This window comes from Mustelus asterias, chromosome 1, assembly GCF_964213995.1.
Source record: "Mustelus asterias chromosome 1, sMusAst1.hap1.1, whole genome shotgun sequence".
Classification (NCBI taxonomy): domain Eukaryota; kingdom Metazoa; phylum Chordata; class Chondrichthyes; order Carcharhiniformes; family Triakidae; genus Mustelus; species Mustelus asterias.
In genome coordinates this window covers 95,902,475-95,926,117 of record NC_135801.1, presented here as the reverse complement: position 1 = coordinate 95,926,117, position 23,643 = coordinate 95,902,475, and the positions used below count along the sequence as shown (strand labels likewise).

Below are 23,643 nucleotides of genomic sequence, written 5' to 3'. Positions count from 1 at the left end.
TGGTACTACTCAATCCAACCATCATTATAATACCAGTATAACAGGGCAAATTTGATACCATGCTCACTCAGGATTTCCCCTATCAATATGATAAATCATGTAACAAGATCAATTAAAAGATGACATTACAGGGGATAATGTTAAACCATGTCCTTGGACTCAACAGGATAATAAGTGAAAAATCATTACTTGCTCACTCACAAGATTGCCCCTATCAATGTGATAAATCATGTAACAGGATCAATTAAGAGATGAAGCTATGAGGGATACATTCGAGGGTTACTTTAAAGAGGATAATCAGGAAAATTCAACTACGAGCTCTGCTACAGGTTTGCCCCCATCAATATGGAAAAGCACAGTACAGAGTCTACACAAGGATATAATTACAGGGGGCACAGTCGAGGACTAAAGAATCCCGATTTTCACAGGATAAACAAGCGACAAATGCCTCTTGTGCTCATATCATACATTCTTGTCTGGATAAAAGACAACACCATAATATCAGGAGTATAATCACAAGGGAATAAAATTCAGGATTAATCATGAACTGCTGGATAATATAACCATCCATGGAGCTCGAAAAGGCCAAATCCATAATATTATCAAACAACATCCAAGATCCATCTAGAGTTGCACTGAAGCCTTTGCACCTCCGCCATGTCATCACTCCGAAGTCCTGGTAAACAGAAATTTAGGCCCCGGCGGGTGAAGACCAGTTATGTCTGGCTGCCTCCACCACTTCCCAACAAACAGAGGACAAGACAACATAAGACCAGTGGTTGGATTCTTTGACTGACCCCAGGCCTCGAAGACCGAATACAACATGCTCCTTTGAACTCCAAACGCCCAACCTTCGAGATTGCAAAAGCATGGCAACCAGTTCTCAACTTCAGCTTGGAATTATCCTTGGCTCCCCTCAGGAGACTGGGCACATGGATACACCCTCTCTGGCCACGTCTCCCCAAATCAACCATGATGTTCAACATACCATGCAGCAGGACTTCCAAGGACTGAAGGTGAGCTCCACTGGAGAAATGGCCCTCTCGACAGATTGGATGAAGCAGAGAAGAAAATCCTTTCTCTTTGGGATATATCATAGTTCAACATGAGCAGTCTGTACCAAGGAGCCAAACTGTTGTCCACAACTTCACTCACAATGGCAGCCATATCAATGTCTATGGCGCCGCCAAAGTATAGGTCCATTTACCAGTGAAACTGTCACTGCAAACTCGGCCCCCCCTGGCAGTCTCTGAGCATCTCAATCAAATGAGGATTTTCTCAGCTCTATCACCAAAATTTAGTCAGGAGATTGCAGGAATAAAACAGATTAAACACATCAGGATCAAATAATTATGGGTTGTGCATCAGGATAAAAAAGGATTAAAAGATGCGTAGTGCCAGAATTCTCAAAAACACAGCCGCTTCCACACTTACATCATGTGATCCTCCAAATTCTTTGAGAAAATTAGAAACATCTTTTTATACATTATAATACGAAACATTGGAAATTATTTTATTTTATTCCAATATTTTCCACACAATTTTTTTTCAAATGTTCTGATCCCATGTGGCAATGTATTCAATCAAGTATCATTGACATTGGGAGCAAGATTACTAAATTTTCCAAGTGACAATAGATATGGCCGTAAATTTGAGACAGCTACCTAGCTGAATCTTAGAACATGACACCATGTGCCAAGCATCTCAGTGCAGTTGAAAAATGTATCCAGGACTTTAGCAGTCATGTTCAAATGCAAAAGAAGGTTGTACAGCAATTTTAACCCATGACCCCAAGTGGAATACTGAAGATGAAAGATTATAAAGTCATTTTATTTCTCTTTTCTCAATCTCTTCAGAGATTTGCAAGGACAAAGTCTGATAAAATGATATTGGCTGCAATGTGATTTTGTGCCACAAATGTAGTTTTTGATTAGTGACTAATATTAATTGAAAATGGTAGCCTAGTCTGCATTGAGTCTGAAAATGTCACTATCAGATACAGCTATGGAAACATATGACAAATTAAAAATGGTTACCATGAGGCTGGCTAGAAATGTCCAAAATGTGCTTTTAACAGTAGATTCAATCTACTTGCTACAGGTTCTAAAAAGTTAAAAGAAATTACCTGCTGTGGCCTAATTGTGCGTTGGAGGAAATCTTGCTTGGAAATATTTTATAATGACATTGTGAACGATTAAACTCATTCAACCAAAAACTTTAATTTTCAGTTGATACGCTTGTTCCATATTTCATAAATAGTAACACTCTGAATGCTTCAACATCTATCAAGAAATGTTAGGGGGGTTATAAAATATAAACAAACTCACCGGATGTGCTGGACTTCGCAAAGTAAACAAACATTGTCTAGATTGCTGGGTGGGATGAAAGAGAAGGTGAACCAGTATTTGTAAAACAAATTTATGCTGACATTGCAGCCAATATCATTTTATCAAACTTTGTCCTTGCAAATCCCTGAAGAGATTGAGGAAAGATTCAACACAAAGGTTACTACTGTGTGTTTACTGGCGCAAAGCAACAACATATATTACGAAATGGTCACAACAGCTGTAATAACGCATTTCTTATCAACAGGTACACATAAAACAGCCAGTCGCATGTCCATACTAATGTGCACGATTTTCCTTCCAGACGAAGGATGCTGGCTAGTAACACAATACTACTTCTTTATAGGTCATTTAATTTCTTCTCTACCATGTATTTTCCTTCTCCTTCCCTCATTCCATTTTAATGTTGTTCATGGGTAATTTGTGCTCCAGTTCAAATGGAGTTGAAACTCAGTTCATTCACACTTGAGAAGCATGTCCCAAAGTAATTTCCCAAAGTTAGCTCCCTGACCCACCAATTACAGAAATAACCCCATCAGTGCCATTTTGCTCAGTGCTTGGGCATCAAGGTAGATGAAAGGGATCAGGAAGGTGGGAGAGGGGGGTATTGCTTGCTTTCTTGGCTGTGTCCACAGATCAGTGGGACCAGGTGCATGCCAATGCAACAGAAATTGCAGCAGCACTACAGTATTGAGTGAACCCATGTCTGTGTGAAATTACAGGTTAAGTGACTGGTAGGCGAGTCTCTCTCTCTCTATCTTTGTGACTTGGGGAGTGAAGACTAGGTAGGGGGAAAACAAATTGTGGAAAGCAAAGATTAGTGGGAAAATAAAAACAAATTGAAATTCTAAATTAAATAAATGTTAATTCAATAAAATATGGATGCAGGACCAGGTGTTGTGATGTAGCTGCAACAAGTGGGAACTGGTAGACCCCACTGTGGTTCATAGTGACCATGTCTGCAGCAAATGTTGGTTGATTGAGGAACTTCAGCTCAGTTAGTGACATCTGCTCTGGGCTAGAGAGGAACTTGCAGTGGGAGGGGGGAGATCCCGCATAAAATTAAAGAGATGCTTATGTGGCTGAAAGACTAGTGTGGGAGAAGTGGGGCATTGGCATCAGTACTGGGGAAAGTGGGGGCTGTACTGCTGGGGAGGCTTACATCTGAACTGTGCTGGGACCAGTGTTCTTGTGGACTGCATAACTAGGGTTTTAAACTAAGTGGTGGGGCTGAGGGTTCAGTTGCACGAAAAATTAGGAAGTCAAAATTAAAGATAGGAGTGCAAGTTAGTGATGAGTGAGTGTCAATAGAAAGCAAAAGGTAGCGACAGGTCATATGAAAGTCATATTACACCAAGGGCTCATACAACAGAAGGAAATTGGATAATAAAAACAAACAAAGGCTTTGTATCTGAATGCACGAAGCATTTGGAATAAAATTGAGTTAACAGCACAGAGAAACAAATGGGTATGATTTAGTGGAGATTACTGATTTGCAGTTGCAGGGAAACGAAGGTTGGGAATTGTATGTGCAAGGGTACTTAGTATCTTGGTAGGATAAGCAAGAAGGAAAAGGAGGTGGTGTAACCTTGTTAGTTAAGGAAGGGATTAGTGCTGGAGTGAGAAATTATATAGACAGCGGCTGCGATGGCCGAGTGGTTAACGCGTTCAATTCGCAAAGCAAAGTGGCTTCCCTGTGCACGTTCGAACCCTATCTTTCGACTGGAGTCCAAGACATAGAATTAGTCTGGGTAGAAATAATAAGGGAAATAAGTCCTTAGCGAGAATAATCTATAGGTCCTCAAACAGTAATTCCGCAGTATAAACTAAATAATGCCAAGAGCTTTAAGAAAGGTACAACAATAATCATGGGTGGTTCTAACATGTGGATTGACTGGAATAATCAAGTTGGCAAGGATAGTCTGATAATACACCGAATGTATTAAAGGTTATTTTTTTGGAGCAATGTATTCGGGGAACCAACCAGGGAGCATGCAATTCCAGATCTGGTATTATGTAATGAGTAGGGCTAATGAATGATCTCATAGTTAAGGGCCCTCAATTCTGGAGTTAAACACAAGGACAGATTTGGCCCTAATGGACTGGCAAGACTAAAAGTTAGGACAGTTGATGAACAGTGGCAGATATTTATGATAATCAAGTCCTCCCAACTAAAATATATTTCAAAGAGAAGGAAAGGTGGTATGTGGGGTGGAGATAAAGAGAAAGAGAGTAGCTAAAATGAACATTGGTCCCTTGGAGGATGGGGAGTTAATAGTGAGGAACACAGAAATGGCTGAGACACTAAATAAATATTTAGCCCCAGTTTTCACAGTGGAGGACATAAGTACCACCTCAATGGTAACAGAAAATGCAGAGGTTATAGAAAGGGAGGAATTAGAACTATCACTAAGGAAAAAGTACTGAGTAAACTATCGGGATTGAAGGCAGGCAAGTTACCAGGGCCTGTTGGGCCCACATCCTAGGGTCTTACAGGAAGTGATGCTGGAGATAGTGGATCCATTGGTTACAATATTCCAAAATTCCCTGGATATGGGAAAGGTTCCAGTGATTGGAAAAATACTAATATAATAATGCCCTTACTCAAAAAGGGAGGGGGGTCAAAATGTAGGAAACTAAAGGCCAATAAGTTTAATATCTGTCATTGGAAAATTATTAGAATCCATTAAGGAAGTAATAGCAGGACATTAGAGTCAGCATGGTTTTACGATGGGTAAACCACGTTGGATTAATTTGCTTGCTACATCTTTGAAGAACTCAAACAAAGTGGATAATGGGGATCCTGTAGATGTGTCTGGACTTCCAGAAGGTACTTGAAGTGCCACACAAAAGGTTAACACACAAGGTTAATTCACGTGGGATCAGGGGTAATTTATTGCCTGGATGGAGGATTGGCTAACAAGATTCACACAGGATAAATGGGCGTTATTCTGATTGGCAAGATTTAACTAGTGGGGTGCCACAGGGTTTTGATCCTCAGGCCTCAACTATTTACAATCTATATTAATGGCTGGATGCAGGGATACTCGGTACCATAGCCAAATGTGCAGATGACACCAGAATATGCGGGAAAGCAAACTGCAATAAGGAAATAAGAAATTTACAAATGCAAGAGTGTGCGCAGTTCTGGAATCCACATTATAGGAGGGATGCAATGGCACTGGAATGGGTGCAGAGGAGATTTATTAGGATGTTGCCTGAGCTGGAGAGTTTTAGTTATGAAGAGAGATTGAATAGATTGGGGTTGTTTTCCTTGGAACAGAGGAGACTGAAGATGTATAAAATTGAGTATAGATAGGGTAGACAGGAAGAAAATTATCCCCCTGGAAGGAACAATGATCAGGCAGCATCATTTCAAGGTAAGGGGCAGGAGGCTTAAAGGGGATGTGAGAAAAATAACTTTCATCCAAAGGGTGATAGGAGTCTGAAACTTACTGCCTGAAAGGGTGGTGGAGGCAGAGACTCGTAACATTTAAGAAGCATTTAGATGTTCATTTGCAATGTCAAGGCATTCAAGACTATGGACTAAGTACTGGAAAATGGAATTACAATTGTTGGATGGTTTGTCTTTGACTGGCGTGGATTCAATGAGCTGAAGATCCTTTCTTTGTGCTGAAGACCTCCATGGCGCTATACGAATAGGTTAAGTGAATGAGGCAAAATTTGGCAGATGGAGTTTAACGTGGATAAATCTGAGGTTATCCATTTTGATAGGAAAAATTAGACAACAAATGATCTAAATGGAGAGAAATTTTGGAGTGCTTCAGTGCAGAGAGATCTAGGTGTCTTCATGCATGAATTGTAGAAAACTAGCATGGTGTTACAGCATGTAATAAGTTAAATGGAATCTTGGTATTTACTGCTGAAGGAATAGAATATAAAAGTAGTGAAGTGTTGCTGTTACTGTACAAAGCGTAATTTTGATTTGATTTATTGTTACATATTGGTATACAGTGAAAAGTATTGTTTCTTACGCACTGTACAGACAAAGCGTACTGTTCATAGAGAAGGAAAAGAGAGAGTGCAGAATGTAGTGTTACAGTCATAGCTAGGGTGTAGAGAAAGATCAATTTAATGCGAGGTAGATCCATTCAGAAGTCTGATGGCAACAGGGAAGAAACTGTTTTTTAGTCAGTTGGTACATATCCTCAGACTTTTGTATCTTTTTCCCGACAGAAGGTGGAAGAGTGTATGTCCGGGGTGCATGGGATCCTGAATTATGCTGGCTGCTTTTGAGGCAGCGGGAAGGATAGACAGTGTCAGTGGGAGAGAGGCTGGTTCGAGTGATGGACTGGGCTTCGTTCACGACCCTGTGTAGTGTCTTGCGGTTTTGGATAGAGCAGGAGCCAAACCAAGCTGTGATACAACCAGAAAGAATGCTTTCTATGGTGCATCTGTAAATGTTGGAGGAAGTTGTAGTGGACGTACCAAATTTCCTTAGTCTTCTGAAAAAGTAGAGGCGTCGGTGGGCTTTCTTTGTGATCTGTCCACCTAAAAACCTGAAGCAGTCGACTATTTCTACTTTGTCTCCATGATGTACCTGTCCAAATGTCTTTTAAATATCGTAATTGTATCTGCATCTATCATCTCCACTGGTAGCTCATTCTGTATACACACTATCCTGTGCGTGAAGAAGCTGCCCCTCAGGTCCCTTTTAAATCTTTCCCCTCTCACCTTAAACCTATGTCCTTTAGTTTTGGACTCCCCTATCCTGGGGAAAAAGACCGCGGCTGTTCACCTGATCTATGCCTCTCATGATTTTGTAAACCTCTATAAAAAGGTCACCCCCGCATCCTCCCATGCTCCAGCGAAAGAAAGTTCCAGTCCATCCAGCCTCTCATAATTCAAGCCTGCCAGTCCCAGTAACATCTTTGTAAGTCTTTTTTGCATCCTTTCCAGTTTAATAACATCCTTCCTATAGGAGGGTGACCAGAATTGTACGCAGAACTCCAAATGCAGCCGTACCAATGTCTTGGATAGTTGTAACAATGTCCCAACTCCTGTACTCAATATTATCAGCAGCGGAGTTATTAAACTCCCCTCCTTGAGAAAAGAATGATGATATTCAGGAATTCCAGAATTCTGAAAAGGCCTGACTTAAAACTTGAAAACAATTTCACAGCATTTGTCACCTGATTCAATAACAAAGTCATCAAATTCAGTTTTGCTATGCAAAAGAATGCCTACAGATTGCGCTGCACTGGAAATATGGTTGAAACATTTAAGAACTTGGGCATGCCAGTAAACACCAACCAAAAACAGTGGAAAGACATGATTCACAGTGGTCCCATCTTGAATGGTAGGTGGCACAAATTAAAGCCAATGGCGATATTCAAGCACCCAACAATCCCCACAGAGAAATCGTAAAAGGTGGCATCATCCATGGTTGGAAGAGAAAAGTTGGATGAATAAAGGTAGTAGCAAGAAATGGACCAAAGATATGTGCAGACTAGAAAATAAATAAATTTGCTTTTCTGGTACATGTTCAAATCCAACATTGTTGATGCTATTTGTGATGCATCAGTTTTGACCAGGAGCTTATGTTCTAACCCCATAGTTCACTCCATCACAGATGATTTCTGCCCTTCATTAACAATGTCTAAACTTGACCTGCTGCTGAAACTGTGCCCTTATCTGTGCCTGTGTCAGGTCTACTCAAAGCTGTTTCAATGTTCTCCTGATCATCCTTACACACTCCACAAACATCAGCACCCCATATCCTATTCCCACACCACGTTCCCCTCACTATTTACGTCTTTACTGACTTGTATAGCTCACTGGCCTTCAATACCTCAAAATTAAATTTCTCAGCTTTGTGTTTAAATCTGTCCATGACTTCAACCCAATTGCCAACTCTCTCCAGGCTTGCAACGCTCCTAGAATTCTTTCTCCAAATCTGTCGTTACATTAACTTCCTTCCCCTCACCAATGAGGGATAATCCCTTAGCACCTGAGCTTTATGTTTGAGAATTTCCACCCGAAACTCTTCTGCCTCCCTCAAAATGCATCCTTTTGACCAAAGTTTTATTCATCTCTCCCTTCCCACCCAACCACATGACTTCACTGTTTCAACATTTGACTTTTATCCGATTACATTGTGATAAACCTAATGTTTTACTTCGTTAATTAAAGGTGTTTACACAATGCAAAAAATGGTGTAACAAAAATGATACAGAATACAAGCAAAGGTTCCTGTGTTTATTTATAAAATGAGGAAACAAAAACTTAGGAAAAAGACAAAAATGAACTCCAAATAAGCACGAGACACAGTCAGGCAATAATTAGAATGGAAGAACATAATGTTAGTCAAGATGACAACTTGCTTTCAATCCGGGCATGGCTGGGAACTAAATGTTCCTGGATAAAGAAGGGTGAAAATGGAGGGCTGGACAACAAAGATAAGTTACACAAGTTACTTTAATGTCCCAGGATTCCAACATCCTCATTAATAGGATCAACACAAAAGCTGCAGTGGTCATGTAGCATCTTCAGGCAACAAAAGCAACTCTACCATTTTTGACATGATAGTCTGCAGCAACTCTTCAAATCTCCTTGAGCAACACTTCACAACCTTTACACAATGTAGCAATCTAGACTTCGAACTATATTCCTTCACTGTAGCCGAATCAAAAAACCTGGATCACTCTCCATAACAGCACTGTTTGTACACAACTACCACATGGACAGCAGTAGTTCAAGGTAGCTCAAGGGTAATTAGAAAAGAGTAACAAAATGCAGGCCTCATCAGCAACATGTACCCAAAACAGAATTTTTAAAAATTCCAGTGCTGTCCTGGCTGGCCTCCATTCTGTGTCCTGCAACCACCTGCTCCTCCAAAACTGCCATATCATCTGCCAAAATCCTACTCATCTGCCTTCCTGCCCTTGTTGACCTCCATGAGAAACCAGTTCTTGAAATAACTTCAATTTAAGATTCACCCTGGTGTGAAAATACAATTTGGCTACACACTTCCCCCATTTCCTGACTTCTTCAATCCAGTAGAACCCATTATTCTTCTGGCTTTGGCCTCTTTTGTGCAACTACCACTTCATCCTGTCATATAAACGCAGGTTACTGCTGCAAGTGAAAAGCATTATAATAGCAGAAGAGACATTTCAACATGTGGAAGTGTGCAAAGATAGAAGGGTTATTTAAAGGCAGGTTTCATGAACAATGACGTTTGGTCAGTTGAGGTGTCAAATTTAACACATGCATTTCAACAGCAACGAAATAGGACAATGGGTGTTTCACGAGTTATTCTACAGAATATGGGCTGCTGCTCGTGACTACATCCATCAAGTCACTGGATTAAAACAGCAGAGGGAAGAACAGGAAAGAATGCCTCAAATGTCCAAACAGAAGATTGCAGAATAAATATAGATGAATGGATAATTTTGTCCAATCTAACTCCTATTCAGAATGCAGAAACACTTGCTTCTTCGTCCCTGGATCGTCAGGTATTCGAACTACATTCCTTGAATGATTCCAAAGTCTTTGCAACCACTAGGCGAGCTAGAGGATAATTCCAAAAATAGAACATTGAAGAATTGTTCCTGATATTTGTCCTAGATTTTCTTTTCACCATTTTTAACCAATGTCTCCTTGTTCTAATACATCACTGTGTTCTAAATTAGCATGCGTGTGTATAACTATTTAATAAGGTTATCATATAAACTTCTATACCGCCTCCTCTTAGTGCCCTCCTTTCAAGCCCGAAGAGTTCAAGTTTTTCCTGGTTGCCATTTGAACTCAAATTCCACAACTGAAATTTTTCAGTTGCATCTTGGCAACTGAAACTCAGTACAATGTTCAAATAGTGTTCCAGCTGTACGTTTTGAACTTGGCATCATCCAGGTTGTACTCAACTGACCTAGTAATATAATTAAGTAGCTTTGTTTCATGCTTCTTCACAATAACGTGACATTGAAATTTGTAATCAATCATCCTGTTCCACTTCAGTTAGCTATTTCCTACCGTGGTATACATGACAACCAATTTTTCTTCCAATGTGTAACATTTGGCCTTATTCATAGAATCCCTACCGTGCAGAAGGAGGCCATTCGGCCCATCAAGCCAGTACCAACAACAATCCCACCAGCTCCTAACCCCGTAACCCCAGGTATTTACCCTCCTAATCCCCTGAACTACAGATCTTGGGACACTAAGGGGCAATTTAGCATGGCCAACCAAACCCGCACATCTTTGGACTGTGGGAGGAAACCGGAAGACCCAGAGGAAACCCACGCAGACATGGGGAGAATGTGCAAACTCCACAAAGACAGTGACCCGAGGCCAGAATTGAACCCGGGTCCGTGGCACTGGGAGTCAGCAGTGCTAACCACTGTGCCACCGTTATTGAACTTCATATGCCACTGATTTATTTGCAGATTTTTTTTGGGGGGGGGGGTCCAACTTGATTGCTGTTATTTCCACCTTCCCTTCCCCCAATCCTCCAATTTAGGATTGTGCGAGAATTTGACTCGTTGATTTGATTTACTATAGTCATATGTATTAGAATGTGAAAAGTATTGTTGCTTGCGTGCTATACAAAGCATACTGTATATAGAGAAAGAAAGGAGAGGGTGCAGACTCTAGTGTTACAGTCACAGCTAGGATTTTGAGAAAGATCGACTTAACATGGGGTAGTGCCATTCAAAGTCTGATGGCAGCAGTGAAGAAGCTATTCTTGAGTCAGTTTGTACGTGGCCTCAAACTTGTATCTTTTTCCCAACAGGTGGTGGTAGAGAGTATGTCCGGGTTGCGTGGAATCCTTGAGTTTCTAAATTCAAAAGGACACAGGCAAGTTGGAGGAATGGGCAGATAGCTGGCAGGTGAAGTTCAATGCAGAGAAGTGCAAGGTGATTCATCTTAGTAGGATGATGATGGAGAGATAACAAAAAATAAGGGGTAAAATTCTAAAAGGGATACAAATGCAGAGAGATTTGGGTGTATATTTGCATTAATCATCAAAGGTGGCAGTACAAGCGGAGGGAGCTATTAATAAAGGATACAGCATTCTTGGCTTTATTAACAGGGGCAGAGTACAAAGAAACTTAGAAAATAGAACCTACTCTGTCATTCATTCTGATCATAGCGGATAATCAAATTCAATATCCTGATCCTGCCTCCCATGCCCCCATTCTTTTAGCCCCAAGGGCTAATACCTAATTTCTTCTTGAAATCACACAATGTTTTGCCCTCAACTACTTTGTGGTAGTGAATTCCACAGATTCACCACTCTCTGGATGAAGAAATTTCTCCTCACCTCAGTCCTGCACACTCATTCGCACAGCACCCTCGCCCCCCCTCCTCCTCCTCCGGGTGCTCTCCTCCTCCTCCGGGTGCTCCCGTTTTCTCTCCGAAAGATGTGCTGTTTGGGTGCATTGGCCATGCTAAATTCTCCCTCAGTATACCCGAACAAGTGCCGGAGTGTGGTGAATTGGGGATTTTCACAGCAACTCCATTGCAGTGTTAACGTTAGCCCACTTGTGACTAATAAATAAACTTTAACCCAAGCAAGATGAGCAATAAGCTCCAACCAGTCAATAATAGCAACCTTTGTACCAGCAGCTTCATTACAAAACTGAAGTGTACCCAAGACAATGAAGCAGTTTTGAGTACAAGAACAAACACTGTCCCACTTCTCACTATTTAGAAGTCTGATTGAATGGAGTTACCAAAAGTAGTCATATCCTGGAGATTCCACGGGGTGGGGGGTGAGGTGGAAAGGGTTTAAAAAATTTAGACGGCATCCTATGATTCACAGTAATGGTCTGAAAAGGCGATAGTTGGAAACAGTGGCTCAATATTTCATTTTTAGAAAAACACCCGCGTTAGTACATACTTTCCTAATTCCCAAAAATCAGACACCTAATGTAGCACAACTTCTGGGTCCAATAATTGTTATACAGCTGACATTTAGGATGAGAACACATGCTACATGTTTAAATAAAGTTATTTTACTCCCTGCTCCTGAATTGCTTTTAAACCCATTTGTCAACTATTCACCAAACATGGCCAAATAATCCAGATTCACTGCCTCTTATTAAATACTGGCCTATAAGCTCTATAGGAGTATTAAAAGTTTAAGTTTGGTTAAGAGCGGTTTCATGTTCAAACACCTTGACGGATAACAGTTTTTGCATGAGATGGGCGATTCAAATTCATTTACATAAAATAGCAGCATTTTGCTCAGAGTAACATTCAGCACCGTTTTTGATAATTTTTTCCAAAACATAAAATGTAGTATAACCAGCTATTTAAAGACAGTTGAAACGGGTTGTGCACGCAAAAACAAAAATTGATTTACACTGTGGCTTTCAAAAACATTCCAAACATCCGCATAGCAACATTGTGAAAGTATTTCAAACACTAAAGCCTTTATATACCTTGGTTTTCTTTTATTCAAGCGAGAAGAGTTGACATAGGCAACATGGGAACACTTGCTGAATAGCATTAGGTTTCATAAGTGCTTCAAAATAGAGGCTCAAATAGACTTTTACCCATCCAAAGGTGGTTTCTTCAATATTCTATATTGCAATGGGGTCTCAGTCCAGCCCATGAAGTCCGGACATGCAGCTTTATCCCTTCAACTCTGAACCAAAGGAAAAGTTGTGACTAATTGAGCCCGCTAACATAGCAAATAATTTATTTTATGACCACTCAACTTCATAGGATGATTGCATTTTATATTCTTTTAGATTAAGGTTCAACAGAATGCAGTAGATGGTGTGAAGTCGTACTGAACCCATGTGAGATTTGGTTGTCATGGGGACAGGGGGTCCATGTCAAGCCCTACCGAGTTTGATGCAAGTTTTAACATATGAACAACACAAATAAGGCAGTTGTTCTTGCTGCTTGCAGACTCAGACCAAAAGAGAAAGTACTGCTTTCAGGTTAATCACCAAGGAGAGCCAGTGAGTACAAAATCCTTGGCCAAAGGAACAAAATATATTGTGGAGAGCGGAAGACCCAAAAAAACCCAAGAACTGTCTTGCTGTTGTAAGTCTATTCAAGTATGCTGAAAAGATCAAACGAAGGGGGACTTTGTTTAAAAGGGCACTGGAAGATTCAACCTGCTGGGGCAGGGAAGAGGAGAATTTGTTGAATCACCAATGGACACTTGGGACCTGAAATATAAGGCTATGTATCCACTGCGAATGTGCTGTAATGCATACAAGTAACTTGGATATTGGGTCAAGATGTTAGTGGGGGTATATTTCTGCAGTTCAGCCTATTAATTGCCCAAGTAATGTTTTGTCCATGTTAATTGAGTTTGTTACAGTAAATGTCTTGGGGTGTGAAATCTTGTGCGAATTAGGACACTAAAAAATTCATCTCTTATTAAAAGAGATCAGTTTCTACTGGGATTGCAACAATTTACACAGATGTGGATTAGCACTGCTGTCTCACAGCGCCAGGGCTCCAGGTTCGATTCCCGTCTTGGGTCACCGTCTGTGCGAAGTCTTCATGTTCTCCCCTGCGTGGGAATCCTCCGGGTGGTCTGGTTTCCTCCCACAGTCCAAAAGACGCGCTGGTTAGGTGCACTGGCCATGCTAAATTCACCCTCAGTGTACCCAAACAGGCACCGGAGTGTGGCAGCTAGGGGATTTCACAGTAACTTCATTGCAGTGTTAATGTAAGCCTACTTGTGACACCAAATAATAAAATTTTTAAAAAGACATTTGTTTATATCATTGTATCAGGTGGCCTCTTATTTTATGATTGGTCCAACAGTGGCTAGATTGCAGAAAAGGCTGGCATGAAGGTTCAAGTCAGTCAACACATGGTTCTATGTATACACAATGCTACTCAAAGCTTTGTCAATCTAAACAAATTCCTCATGTATACAATGCTAATATTCTAACATCTCGAATTAGCAGTTTGCAATTTCAAACTGAGGACAGAATGTTCCAAATATTTCAAATAGACTATTAGAACCTATGTAGCATTACTCGGGCATCAAGATCCACCACTTTGACAACATGAAGTGTTTACATGTACAGAATAATGACTGTTCAGTGATTCAGACTGAACAGCTAAATCTTTTTTTAATCAAATGGTATTCTGGGTTTTTTACTGCTTTGTTGGAACCAAATGAGTTATGTATATATTGGTTCACCTAAACATTGTCCACATTTAGGCTTCACCAGCATTTACAATATCTAATGCAAGTACAGTAGAAAGTGAGGTTACCTGCAAGGAAAGTGTTTCTGCCTTTTTGGTACCACTAAGCAATGGTACTGAAGTTTGTCAAGATGTCCTGGACACAAGGTAAGGGGAGAATATTATTTGTAAAGGTGGTACCAGGTGTGACATAAAGGCAAAATAGCAGAATATATTAAGAGAACAAACGTCAGTACGAGATGAAAGCAAAATTCAAGAACAAGTACAGATGGCCCTGTGGGGGAGAGGTGTGTGTTGGGACATATTGAAAAAACAAAAACATAAAAGGGATCAGATGGAGGAAAAAGTTCAGTCTAATATTGTTGAACTCAAGATTGAGTTCAGAAGACTGAAACGTACCTAATTGGAAGATGAGTTGTTCCTCCAAGTTTACAATGGGCTTCACTGGAGCATTGCATTAGACCAAGGATGAACATGAGGCCATGACAGCAATACGGTGAGTTGAAATGGCAAGCGACAGGAAGGTGGGGGTCATGCTTGTGGACTGAGTGCAAAGCTGATCACCCAGTCTGCATCAGTCTCCCCAATGTAGAGACCACCACATTGGGAGCAGCAAATGCAGATGATCAAAGTAAAAGTGCAAGTAAAATGCTGCTTCATCTGAAAGGAATGCTTAGGGCTTTGGATGGTGAGGAGGGAGGAGGTAAAGGGACATTGATTGCATGAGAAGGGGATGAAGGGTTGGGGGCGATGGAAAGGACTAAAGTGCAACTGCCTCAGAATGTAGAGGTGGCAGATTCATAGAATCCCTACAGTGTAGGAGGCCATTCAGCCCATTGAGACTGCATCAACACAGCATCTTACCCAGGTCCTCCCCCCACCTAATTCCCACAACCTACATATCTACCCCACTAATCCTCCTATTTTACACATCTTGGAACACTAAGGGGCAATTTAGCATGGCCAATCCACCTAACCTGCACATTGTTGGACTGTAGGAGAAAACTATGTACTATATGAACAGTATGCTTTGTCCTCTTTTTAGGTCAAACCAAACCAAGTAAACAAACTCAGATTAAATCAGGACAAAGTAAAAGGGGCAGTTCCCCAAAAAGGAGGGGGAACAGCCCGAACAGAAATCAAAGTACAAAGGAAACTTAAAAACATCAAATTAAAATGTGATTATTGGGGTCAATAATGCACCCCAACCCCTGCGGTGCCCAGCAGGCGCGGAAAGCGTCAACCTCGCCCGTGGACACCGCATGCTCCCTCTCCAGGGACACCTGGCCGCGAACGTAGCCGCGGTAGAGGGGAAGACAGTCAGGATGGACGGCCCCCTCGATCGCCCGCAGCCTGGACCGGTAAATGGCATGTTTCGCCAGGCCCAGGAGCAGGTTCACGAGGAGGTTGCCATCCCGACCCTCCCCTCTCCGCACCGGGTGTCCGTAGATCAGGAGCGTGGGACTGAAGTGCAGACAAAACATCAACAAAAGGTTCTTTAGGAAAACATAAAGGGAGTGCAGCCTAAGACACACAACATAGACATGGTCCACGGACTCCACAAGGCCGCAGAAAGGGCAGTCTTCGGAGCCCGTGAACCAGTGAATCCTACGGTTGTGCGGAACTGCTGCATGCATCACCCTCCACCCCAGGTCCCCGACGTAATTGGGGGAGATCCCTCCGTAGAGGGACCTCCAGCGGGGACCTCCGCCGCCCGGCGGCAACAAGGCCCGCCAAGGTGTATCCGGGCAACAGGCGAGGAGGCGTTAGTGGAAGGTGTGCAGCAGCAGCCCGCACAGGAAATGCCTCCGCGCGGTAGAAAAAGGCACGGAGGGCATTTCCGCGAGGCGGCTCAGGCTGTGGGGCACCTCACCCAGGGAGGGGGGCTGAGGCTTTGGGCCAATGTGGAATTCCGCCCGAACAGGGGAACGCTCGGGCGGGATCCCACCGCACGCCTGCGCCGTCTCCAGTTTGCGTGCAGTTTCGGGGCCGAGCACGACCGTCCTAAGGTCTAGGATGGCTTTGGTCGCACGCCGGACGGTCGTCCCCGCGCGCTCAGCCAGCACGCGGGGACTCATCCAGCCCGCTCCTCCGCCATCGAGCACGTCCCCGATTCTGGTCACCCCGGCGTCCACAGCCCTCCTCTCCGCCAGCCACCTGAAGTTATACGGCTGGAGGAGCGGATTCCTGAGCAGCGGCTCTCGCACGAGAGCCGCTACTCCTGACGGGGGAGAGCTGCGTCGCGAGGCGTCCTGGCGACCAGACAGTGAGGAGGTCCTGGTAAAAGACGGGCAACTCCTGCAGGGTGGTCGGAGCACGCCCCAGTTCGATATGCAGGAGCTGCACGTCATAATTGAGGCCGTGCCAGTGGCGGAAGAAATACGTCGCCATGGCACACCACTGTGGAGGGGGCTCAACGTAAAGGTACCTCTGCGGGGCCTGGAGACGGAAGGTCGCTATCTGAGTGCGAAGACACACCAGACCTTGTCCGCCCTCCTCAAGCGGGAGATACAGGACCGCAGCAGGGACCCAGTGCAGTCGATTGCCCCAGAAGAACCGCAGGAGGGTTCTCTGGATATCGGTGACAAAGCCAGGAGGAGGGGTCAAAGGGACCAGCCGGTACCACAGCATGGAGGCGACCAGCTGGTTTATGACGCGAACTCACGCCCCGTAGGACAGCACTCGGAGCAGTCCTGTCCAGCGACTCAGGCGGGCGGAGACTTTGGCCTCCAGCTCCCGCCAGTTCGCCGGCCAGGATTCCTCGGCTGGGCAGAGATGGGCCCCCAAGTAGGGGAGGTTGGTCCTGCTCCAGGTGAAAGGCCTGAGCTCCTCCGGAAGGGGGTCCGTCTCCCTTTTTTCTCTGTATAGCACACAAGAATGAATACTTTTCACTGTACACCAAAGCACCCAAAGGAAACCCACACAGACACAGAACATGCAAACTCCACATAGAGTCACCCAAGGCTGGAATCACACCCAGATCCCTGGCACTGAGGCAGCAATGCTCACCACTGTGCCACCTATCCAATCGAAGCATTCAAAGGAGAACTCGACAATTAACTAAAAAAGTGCAAGGTTATAAGGAAAAATGAATTGTTCTTTCCGAGAACTGGTGCTGACATGATGGGTCCAATGGCCTCCTGTGCTGTTAGGATCACGATTCTGAATCTGAAGGCGAAACTGTCTTACTTACCTGCAAGAAGTCTCACAACACCAGGTTAAAGTCCAACAGGTTTATTTGGTAGCAAATACCATAAGCCTTCGGAGCCCGCCGCTCCCTCGCCAGACGGAGTGGTCTCTGCTCTCCAACAGTGCACAGACACAGACCACCACAGACACTGTTGGAGAACAGAGACCACTCCATCCGACGAAGGAGCAGCAAGCTCCGAAAGCCCATGGTATTTGCCACCAAATAAACCTGTTGGACTTTAACCTGGTGTTATGAGACTTCTTACTGTGCTTACCCCAGTCCAACGCCGGCATCTCCACATCATTACTTACCTGCTCCATGGATTTACAAAAAGGCAGTGAACAAATGTAATAAAAGGGATCCAAGCGAGGAAACAAAGGAGACTTGCCTTCTACAACTACCTTATATCCAGTTAAATAATTCTGAAGTGGAGTCAGTAGTGTAGTGTAATGTGGGAAAGTGTAAGTAAGGGACAATTAATGAAGCCGGACAGTACTCAGCATTACAGAGGTGCTGCCAGTGACTACGAATATAGAAAGAACTCCAATACTAAACTAAACTCAATCTGCTGCCGACTCGCAAGTGTCAAAAACCTTCCGACCGTTAATTAACAGCTGGCTTAAACTAACCCCACAAATTCCTGTTAAAGAAATTCACTCCTGCGAGACCAGGAAGCAGACACATCCCCAATCCCAGCCCAGAGCTGGGGACCCCGACCCATCCTGCAGCCAGACTCACCCCCTTGGGATCTTTGACGAAGTAGCTGCCACTCGAACCCTGCGAGATCCGCTGGGGGCAGACGCCGTTCTCGATCGCCTGCTCAGCCCGCAGGACGATGTCAGTGAAGTCGGGATCCTCGGGGAAGTGGTTGAGGTCGGGCCCTTGGCTGCCGGGGCTCTGCGGGTACTCACAAGAGTTGTCCAGCGGACTCGGGCAGCGCAGCAGCGGCTCCTTCTCCGGATACAAGAGCAGCGGCGAAAAGGAGGAGCCCAGCTCCGACCCGCCATCCCCCTCTGCCTCCTCCCGCTCGTCCCGGGGCAGGAAGCGGACGGCTCCCCCCGGGTTCCCGGCATGCCGGCTGAAGGAGACGGCGCCGGTGGCGGCACTGGGCCCAGAGGCCGCGTCCCCTCCGCCCACCGACAAGCGCTCGAGCGCCGGCTGCTCGCCACTCAGCGCGAGCTCATCCATTCGACTGTGACGCAATAGGAGGTGGGACCACGCGCACCCAGCTCGCGAGGCCGCGCCTGCTCTCTCGCCGCCGCCAGCCCCTGAGCATGCGCATCACCCACTGCTTTTCAGCGCTGCTCAAAGTGCGCATGCGCGAATGGCATGGGCATCTGTCGGGGACATCAGGCTGGTCTTCTGACTGCTGCTATTTCGCAGTTTACATTACAAATAATGTTCATCCTTAAACTTTATTAAACTTTTCAAAAGCTTTGGTCAATCTTAATGCGCCGTGGCGGGGGGCAAAAAAGCGATTTATGGCGACAATTAAGGATAATAACTTTAAGGATAATAAATAAAAACAGAGTGCTACAGAACGTAACTAAAGCTTTGACGTTGATATTGCAATCATGTAAATACCAGCTGAATACATGTGTTCTGAAAGCCAATTTTAAAGCCTGTATATTGGACCCCATTGAACTAACAGATCCAAATGCGATGGGAGGGAGAATCCATCATTAGCACATGTCCAGTTCTGATTGTCCCTCCCTCCAATGAGTGAATAATAAATAGCCCAATCCATCACGCAAACCAGCCTCCCATCCATTGACTCTGTCTACACTTCCCGCTGCCTCGGCAAAGCAGCCAGCATAATTAAGGACCCCATGCACCCCGGACATTCCCTCTTCCACGTTCTTCCTTCAGGAAAAAGATACAAAAGTCTGAGGTCACGTATCAACCGACTCAAGAACAGCTTCTTCTCTGTGCTGTCAGACTTTTGAATGGACTTTTGAATGGACTTACCTTGCATTAAGTTGATCTTTCTCTACACCCTAGCTATGACTGTAACACTACAGTCTGCACTCTCTCATTTCCTTCTCTATGAATGGTATGTTTTGTCTGTTTAGCGCGCAAGAAACAATACTTTTCACTGTATGTTAATACATGTTGTGGAGATGCCGGCGTTGGACTGGGGTAAGCACAGTAAGAAGTCTCACAACACCAGGTTAAAGTCCAACAGGTTTATTTGGTAGCAAATACCATAAGCTTTCGGAGCACAGCTCCTTCGTCAGATGGGGTGGATATCTGTTCTATCAGATATCCACCCCATCTGACGAAGGAGCTGTGCTCCGAAAGCTTATGGTATTTGCTACCAAATAAACCTGTTGGACTTTAACCTGGTGTTGTGAGACTTCTTACTGTGTTAATACATGTGACAATAATAAATCAAATCAAATCAAACCTTGAAACAATGCCAAGTCTTCCAAGTTTACTGTCCAGATTCAATCTTGATGAATAGTCATCAGTGCAAGTATGGGGGAAGGGGGGGCGGTGTGGTGGTGGATGCTGATGCCACTTCAAGAGGGAGAGGAAGGGCGAAGAAGAATAATCTGTGTAGGGAATGTTCATTTATGTTTTAAACTGCAGGATTTGATTGGGTTTCATTAGTTGTACACCCTAAAAAAACACTTGTTAGTTTTTTGTTGGGTTAATGAAGTTTCAATTAAAGGAGAAGTTTGGCAAAAATGTTATTCAGGAAGATGGTGTACCTTTGAAGGGAAGTGTTTTTAGTCTACAGAAATTCCACATTTAATCTTATTGTTGTTTTTGAAAAAAATGCAACCTTAAATGAAACAACATTAAATGAATCAGAGTTTCCCATTAATATCAACGTCAAAGTTTTAGTTACGTTCTGTAGCACTTTATGTTTTTTATTTATTATCCTTAAAGTTAGAGCTAGGCTGATCAGCAGTGGTGTGTTTTTTATTTAGATAGTGATGGAAATCTGCAACTCTCTCCCCCAAAAAAGATGTCAGACTTAGTCAATTGTAAATTTTAAAACTTAGATTGATAGACGTTTGTTAGGCAAAAGTTATGGAATCAAGGCAGATAGATAAAGTGAAGATACAGATCTGATTGAATAATATAATGGACTTGAGGGATGAATGGCCTACTCCTGTTCATATGGTCCTTTTATCTCAAGTTTAACTTTACATCTCTTCAATTGTTAGCGTTTTGTCTAAAGAGCTCATTTTTCTCAGTTGTGGACAACAATAATTTTCATTGCAACAGCTCTTTAACTCTATAAAATACACATTCGTCTTCATATACAGCAAGGTCTTCGACCAACGCTCATTCCTGTCCCCTGTATACAAGAAAAAAAATTAGCAAGTCTTTTCAATTCTGTTCTTGAAACGTATTACAACCGTTCTTGTCCATTGCCAAGTTCATTCCTTTCAACTCGAAACATCGACTTACTTTTGGCTATACGTTGAAAGACGGTGTTCTCTGTCCCAGAACACGACTGTGAACATCAGCACCATTATCTTCATCAATGTTTGTTTTTCCTTAAAAAATATAGTCCAACTCGCGTGTTTACCATTTCCTGGTTTACTTTTGTTTACTCTTTTCAGCCTTGTTGAGCTGGTGTTCTGCACAGCGAAGCGTGACTTTGGACCCTACTCGCTAATGTATACAAATTTTAAAAATTGTGATGTAAATATCCGAACAAAAATGTCAACCGATAATCTGAAATCTACCCTCCACCCGCCCCCCACACCAGCCCACCTGTCTTTTTAACACTCAATACCAATAGATCCAGCTTTATTCAGACAATATCCATATAGGGCTAGGAAAATCGATTTATTTTCTGCTGACACTTTATTCAATATGTGTATAGTGGTGATTTCCCGAGTGTAATCCTGTTGGGCCAGGAGACAGTTCCTATCGTCCGTCAGGATCACGCAGTGCAGTACAGTAAAATATTGGAAGTATCAAAAAGTTACCAAGTAGCTGTTACTGATATCAGATTGGGGTGGGAAATCGGGCAACAAACTACATTGTGTCCTGCCGTTGGCCCCAGCTCATTTGGCGATTGTCAGAGCATTGTGGATATTGGACTTGATGCTGATTGCTGGAGCTGCAGAGACTCTTCATCTGCTGCAGCTAGTGCTTTCCGGAAGAGCCGAGCGGAGAGCCGCACTGAAATCCACCCAATAAACCGGTGAGCAGGCAGCAGAATCTGTAACGGGGAAGAGGGGCACAGTGCTCCGGAAAGTCTCAGTGACTGCTTGACACAATTCAGGCAATGTGCAGGCAGAAGTTTTAACGCCCTCTCTCTCTCAGCCTGTGTCAGAAACCTATTTGTCATTCGATGTAAATATCCCTCAGCAGAGAAAGGCCGCGAGGTTCATTGTCCCGACGTAGCTTGTGAGTGAGTGCGTTGTACGACGGGCTGAGAGATTACTCTACCTCCCAGGTCTCAGTTACGGCCTAGTGAACTGGAGGGGGAGGGTCACCGCCTTGTGTGGGGGCCAGTGTTTATTGTGTGTGTGTGGGTTCTGTGCAGGCTGGACTATGTGGATCAGTGTTTATTGTGTGGGTCTGTGTTTATTGCGTGGGTGAGTGGACTCTGGGTCAGTGTTTATTGTGTAGACATGATGTCTTTATATGCCCTGTTTGTGAACAGAACTCCCACTTACCTGACGAAGGAGCAGCGCTCCGAAAGCTAGTGGCTTTTACTACCAAATACACCTGTTGGACTTTAACCTGGTGTTGTGAGACTTCTTATTGTGTAGACACAGTAAGAAGTCTCACAACACCAGGTTAACGTCCAACAAGTTTATTTGGTAGCAAAAGCTATTGTGTAGGTCAGTGTGGACTCTGTGGGTCAGTGTTTATTGTGTGGGTGAGTGGGTGCTCTGCGGCCTGGAATGTCTGGGTCGATATGGACTGCATATCCACCACTGCAGTTGCAGGGAAACTATTACATTGACTGCACATGTGCAGGAATACGTTTCATTTGTTGTGAATATATGAGTAGGTAATCCCTTAACATTTAATTGTCCCTCCCATTAAAATCCAGTTTTATCATGACCAAAGGTGACAGTGAATGAATTATACTTACCCACTTTCATATTTCCAGCATTACACATACTTTTTCGACTCTTTAACTTGCTTCCACAAAGAATTAAGTGCATCAAGTTTCCACCCCTAGTGCCGAAATGACCCTAAAATCAGCTTGCATTTATATCCCAGAAGAGCAAAATTAGAAACCTAGCAACATAAGCCAATGTTAGGGCAGATGACCAAAAGTTTTGTCAATGTTTTGGGAGTGTCTTAAAGGAGGAAAAAGGGGTAGAGAAGCTCATGGAAAGTATTCCAAAAAAAGCCAGATTTGCTGCCGAATATGGCTTTTTGTGTAGTTGTACTGCTTCACATAACGTGATTGCAGGTGACGGAGATAATGGCTACTACACCTCTTGACATAACTGATTTAAAACACCAATTAATCATGCTGTGGAGATGTCAACGTTGAACACAGTAAGAAGTCTCACAACATGTTAAAGCCCAACAGGTTTATTTGGAATCACGAGCTTTCGTAGCGCTGCTCTTTCATCAAGTGAGTGGAGAGGTAGTTTTCAGAAACACGGCATATATAGATAGAGACACAGTTGCAAGACAATGGTTGGAATGTGAGTCTTTTCAGGTAATCAAATCTTTACAGGTACAGACAGTGCGAGTGGAGAGAGGGATAATCACAAGTTAAAGGGGTGTGAATTGTTTCAAGCCAGGAAAGTTAGTAGGATTTTGCAAGCCCAGGCCAAATGGTGGGGGTAACATATAGTGTGACATGAACCCAAGATCCCAGTTGAGGCCATTCTCATGCATGCAGAACTTGGCTATCAGTTTCTGCTCGGAGATTCTGAGTTGTCGTGTGCTTGAAGACTGCCTTGAAGAACGCTTACCTGAAATCGGAGGCTGAATGCCCTTGACTGCTGAAGTGTTCCCCAACTG

The 23,643-nt window shown here is 43.5% G+C and overlaps 2 protein-coding genes across 3 annotated transcripts in view; one reads left to right on the top strand and one right to left on the bottom strand.

Moving 5' to 3' along the window:
- pi4k2b (phosphatidylinositol 4-kinase type 2 beta) overlaps window positions 1–18,979 on the bottom strand; it is a 53,096-nt gene extending 34,117 nt beyond the window's left edge. Inside the window, exon 1 of the mRNA XM_078215539.1 lies at window positions 18,421–18,979. Coding sequence (XP_078071665.1) covers window positions 18,421–18,870 — 450 coding nt within the window. The 5' untranslated portion in view covers window positions 18,871–18,979. The remainder of the gene's footprint in view (window positions 1–18,420) is intronic.
- A 2,608-nt stretch (window positions 18,980–21,587) lies between these two features.
- Window positions 21,588–23,643, top strand: part of sepsecs (Sep (O-phosphoserine) tRNA:Sec (selenocysteine) tRNA synthase) — a 78,249-nt gene continuing 76,193 nt past the window's right edge. Inside the window, exon 1 of one of the 2 annotated variants that reach the window (XM_078215518.1) lies at window positions 21,588–21,850. The gene's annotated coding sequence lies outside the window, so the exon portion shown is untranslated. Of the gene's footprint in view, window positions 22,057–23,643 lie in introns of both variants that reach the window. The other variant, XM_078215526.1, reaches the window with a different exon arrangement.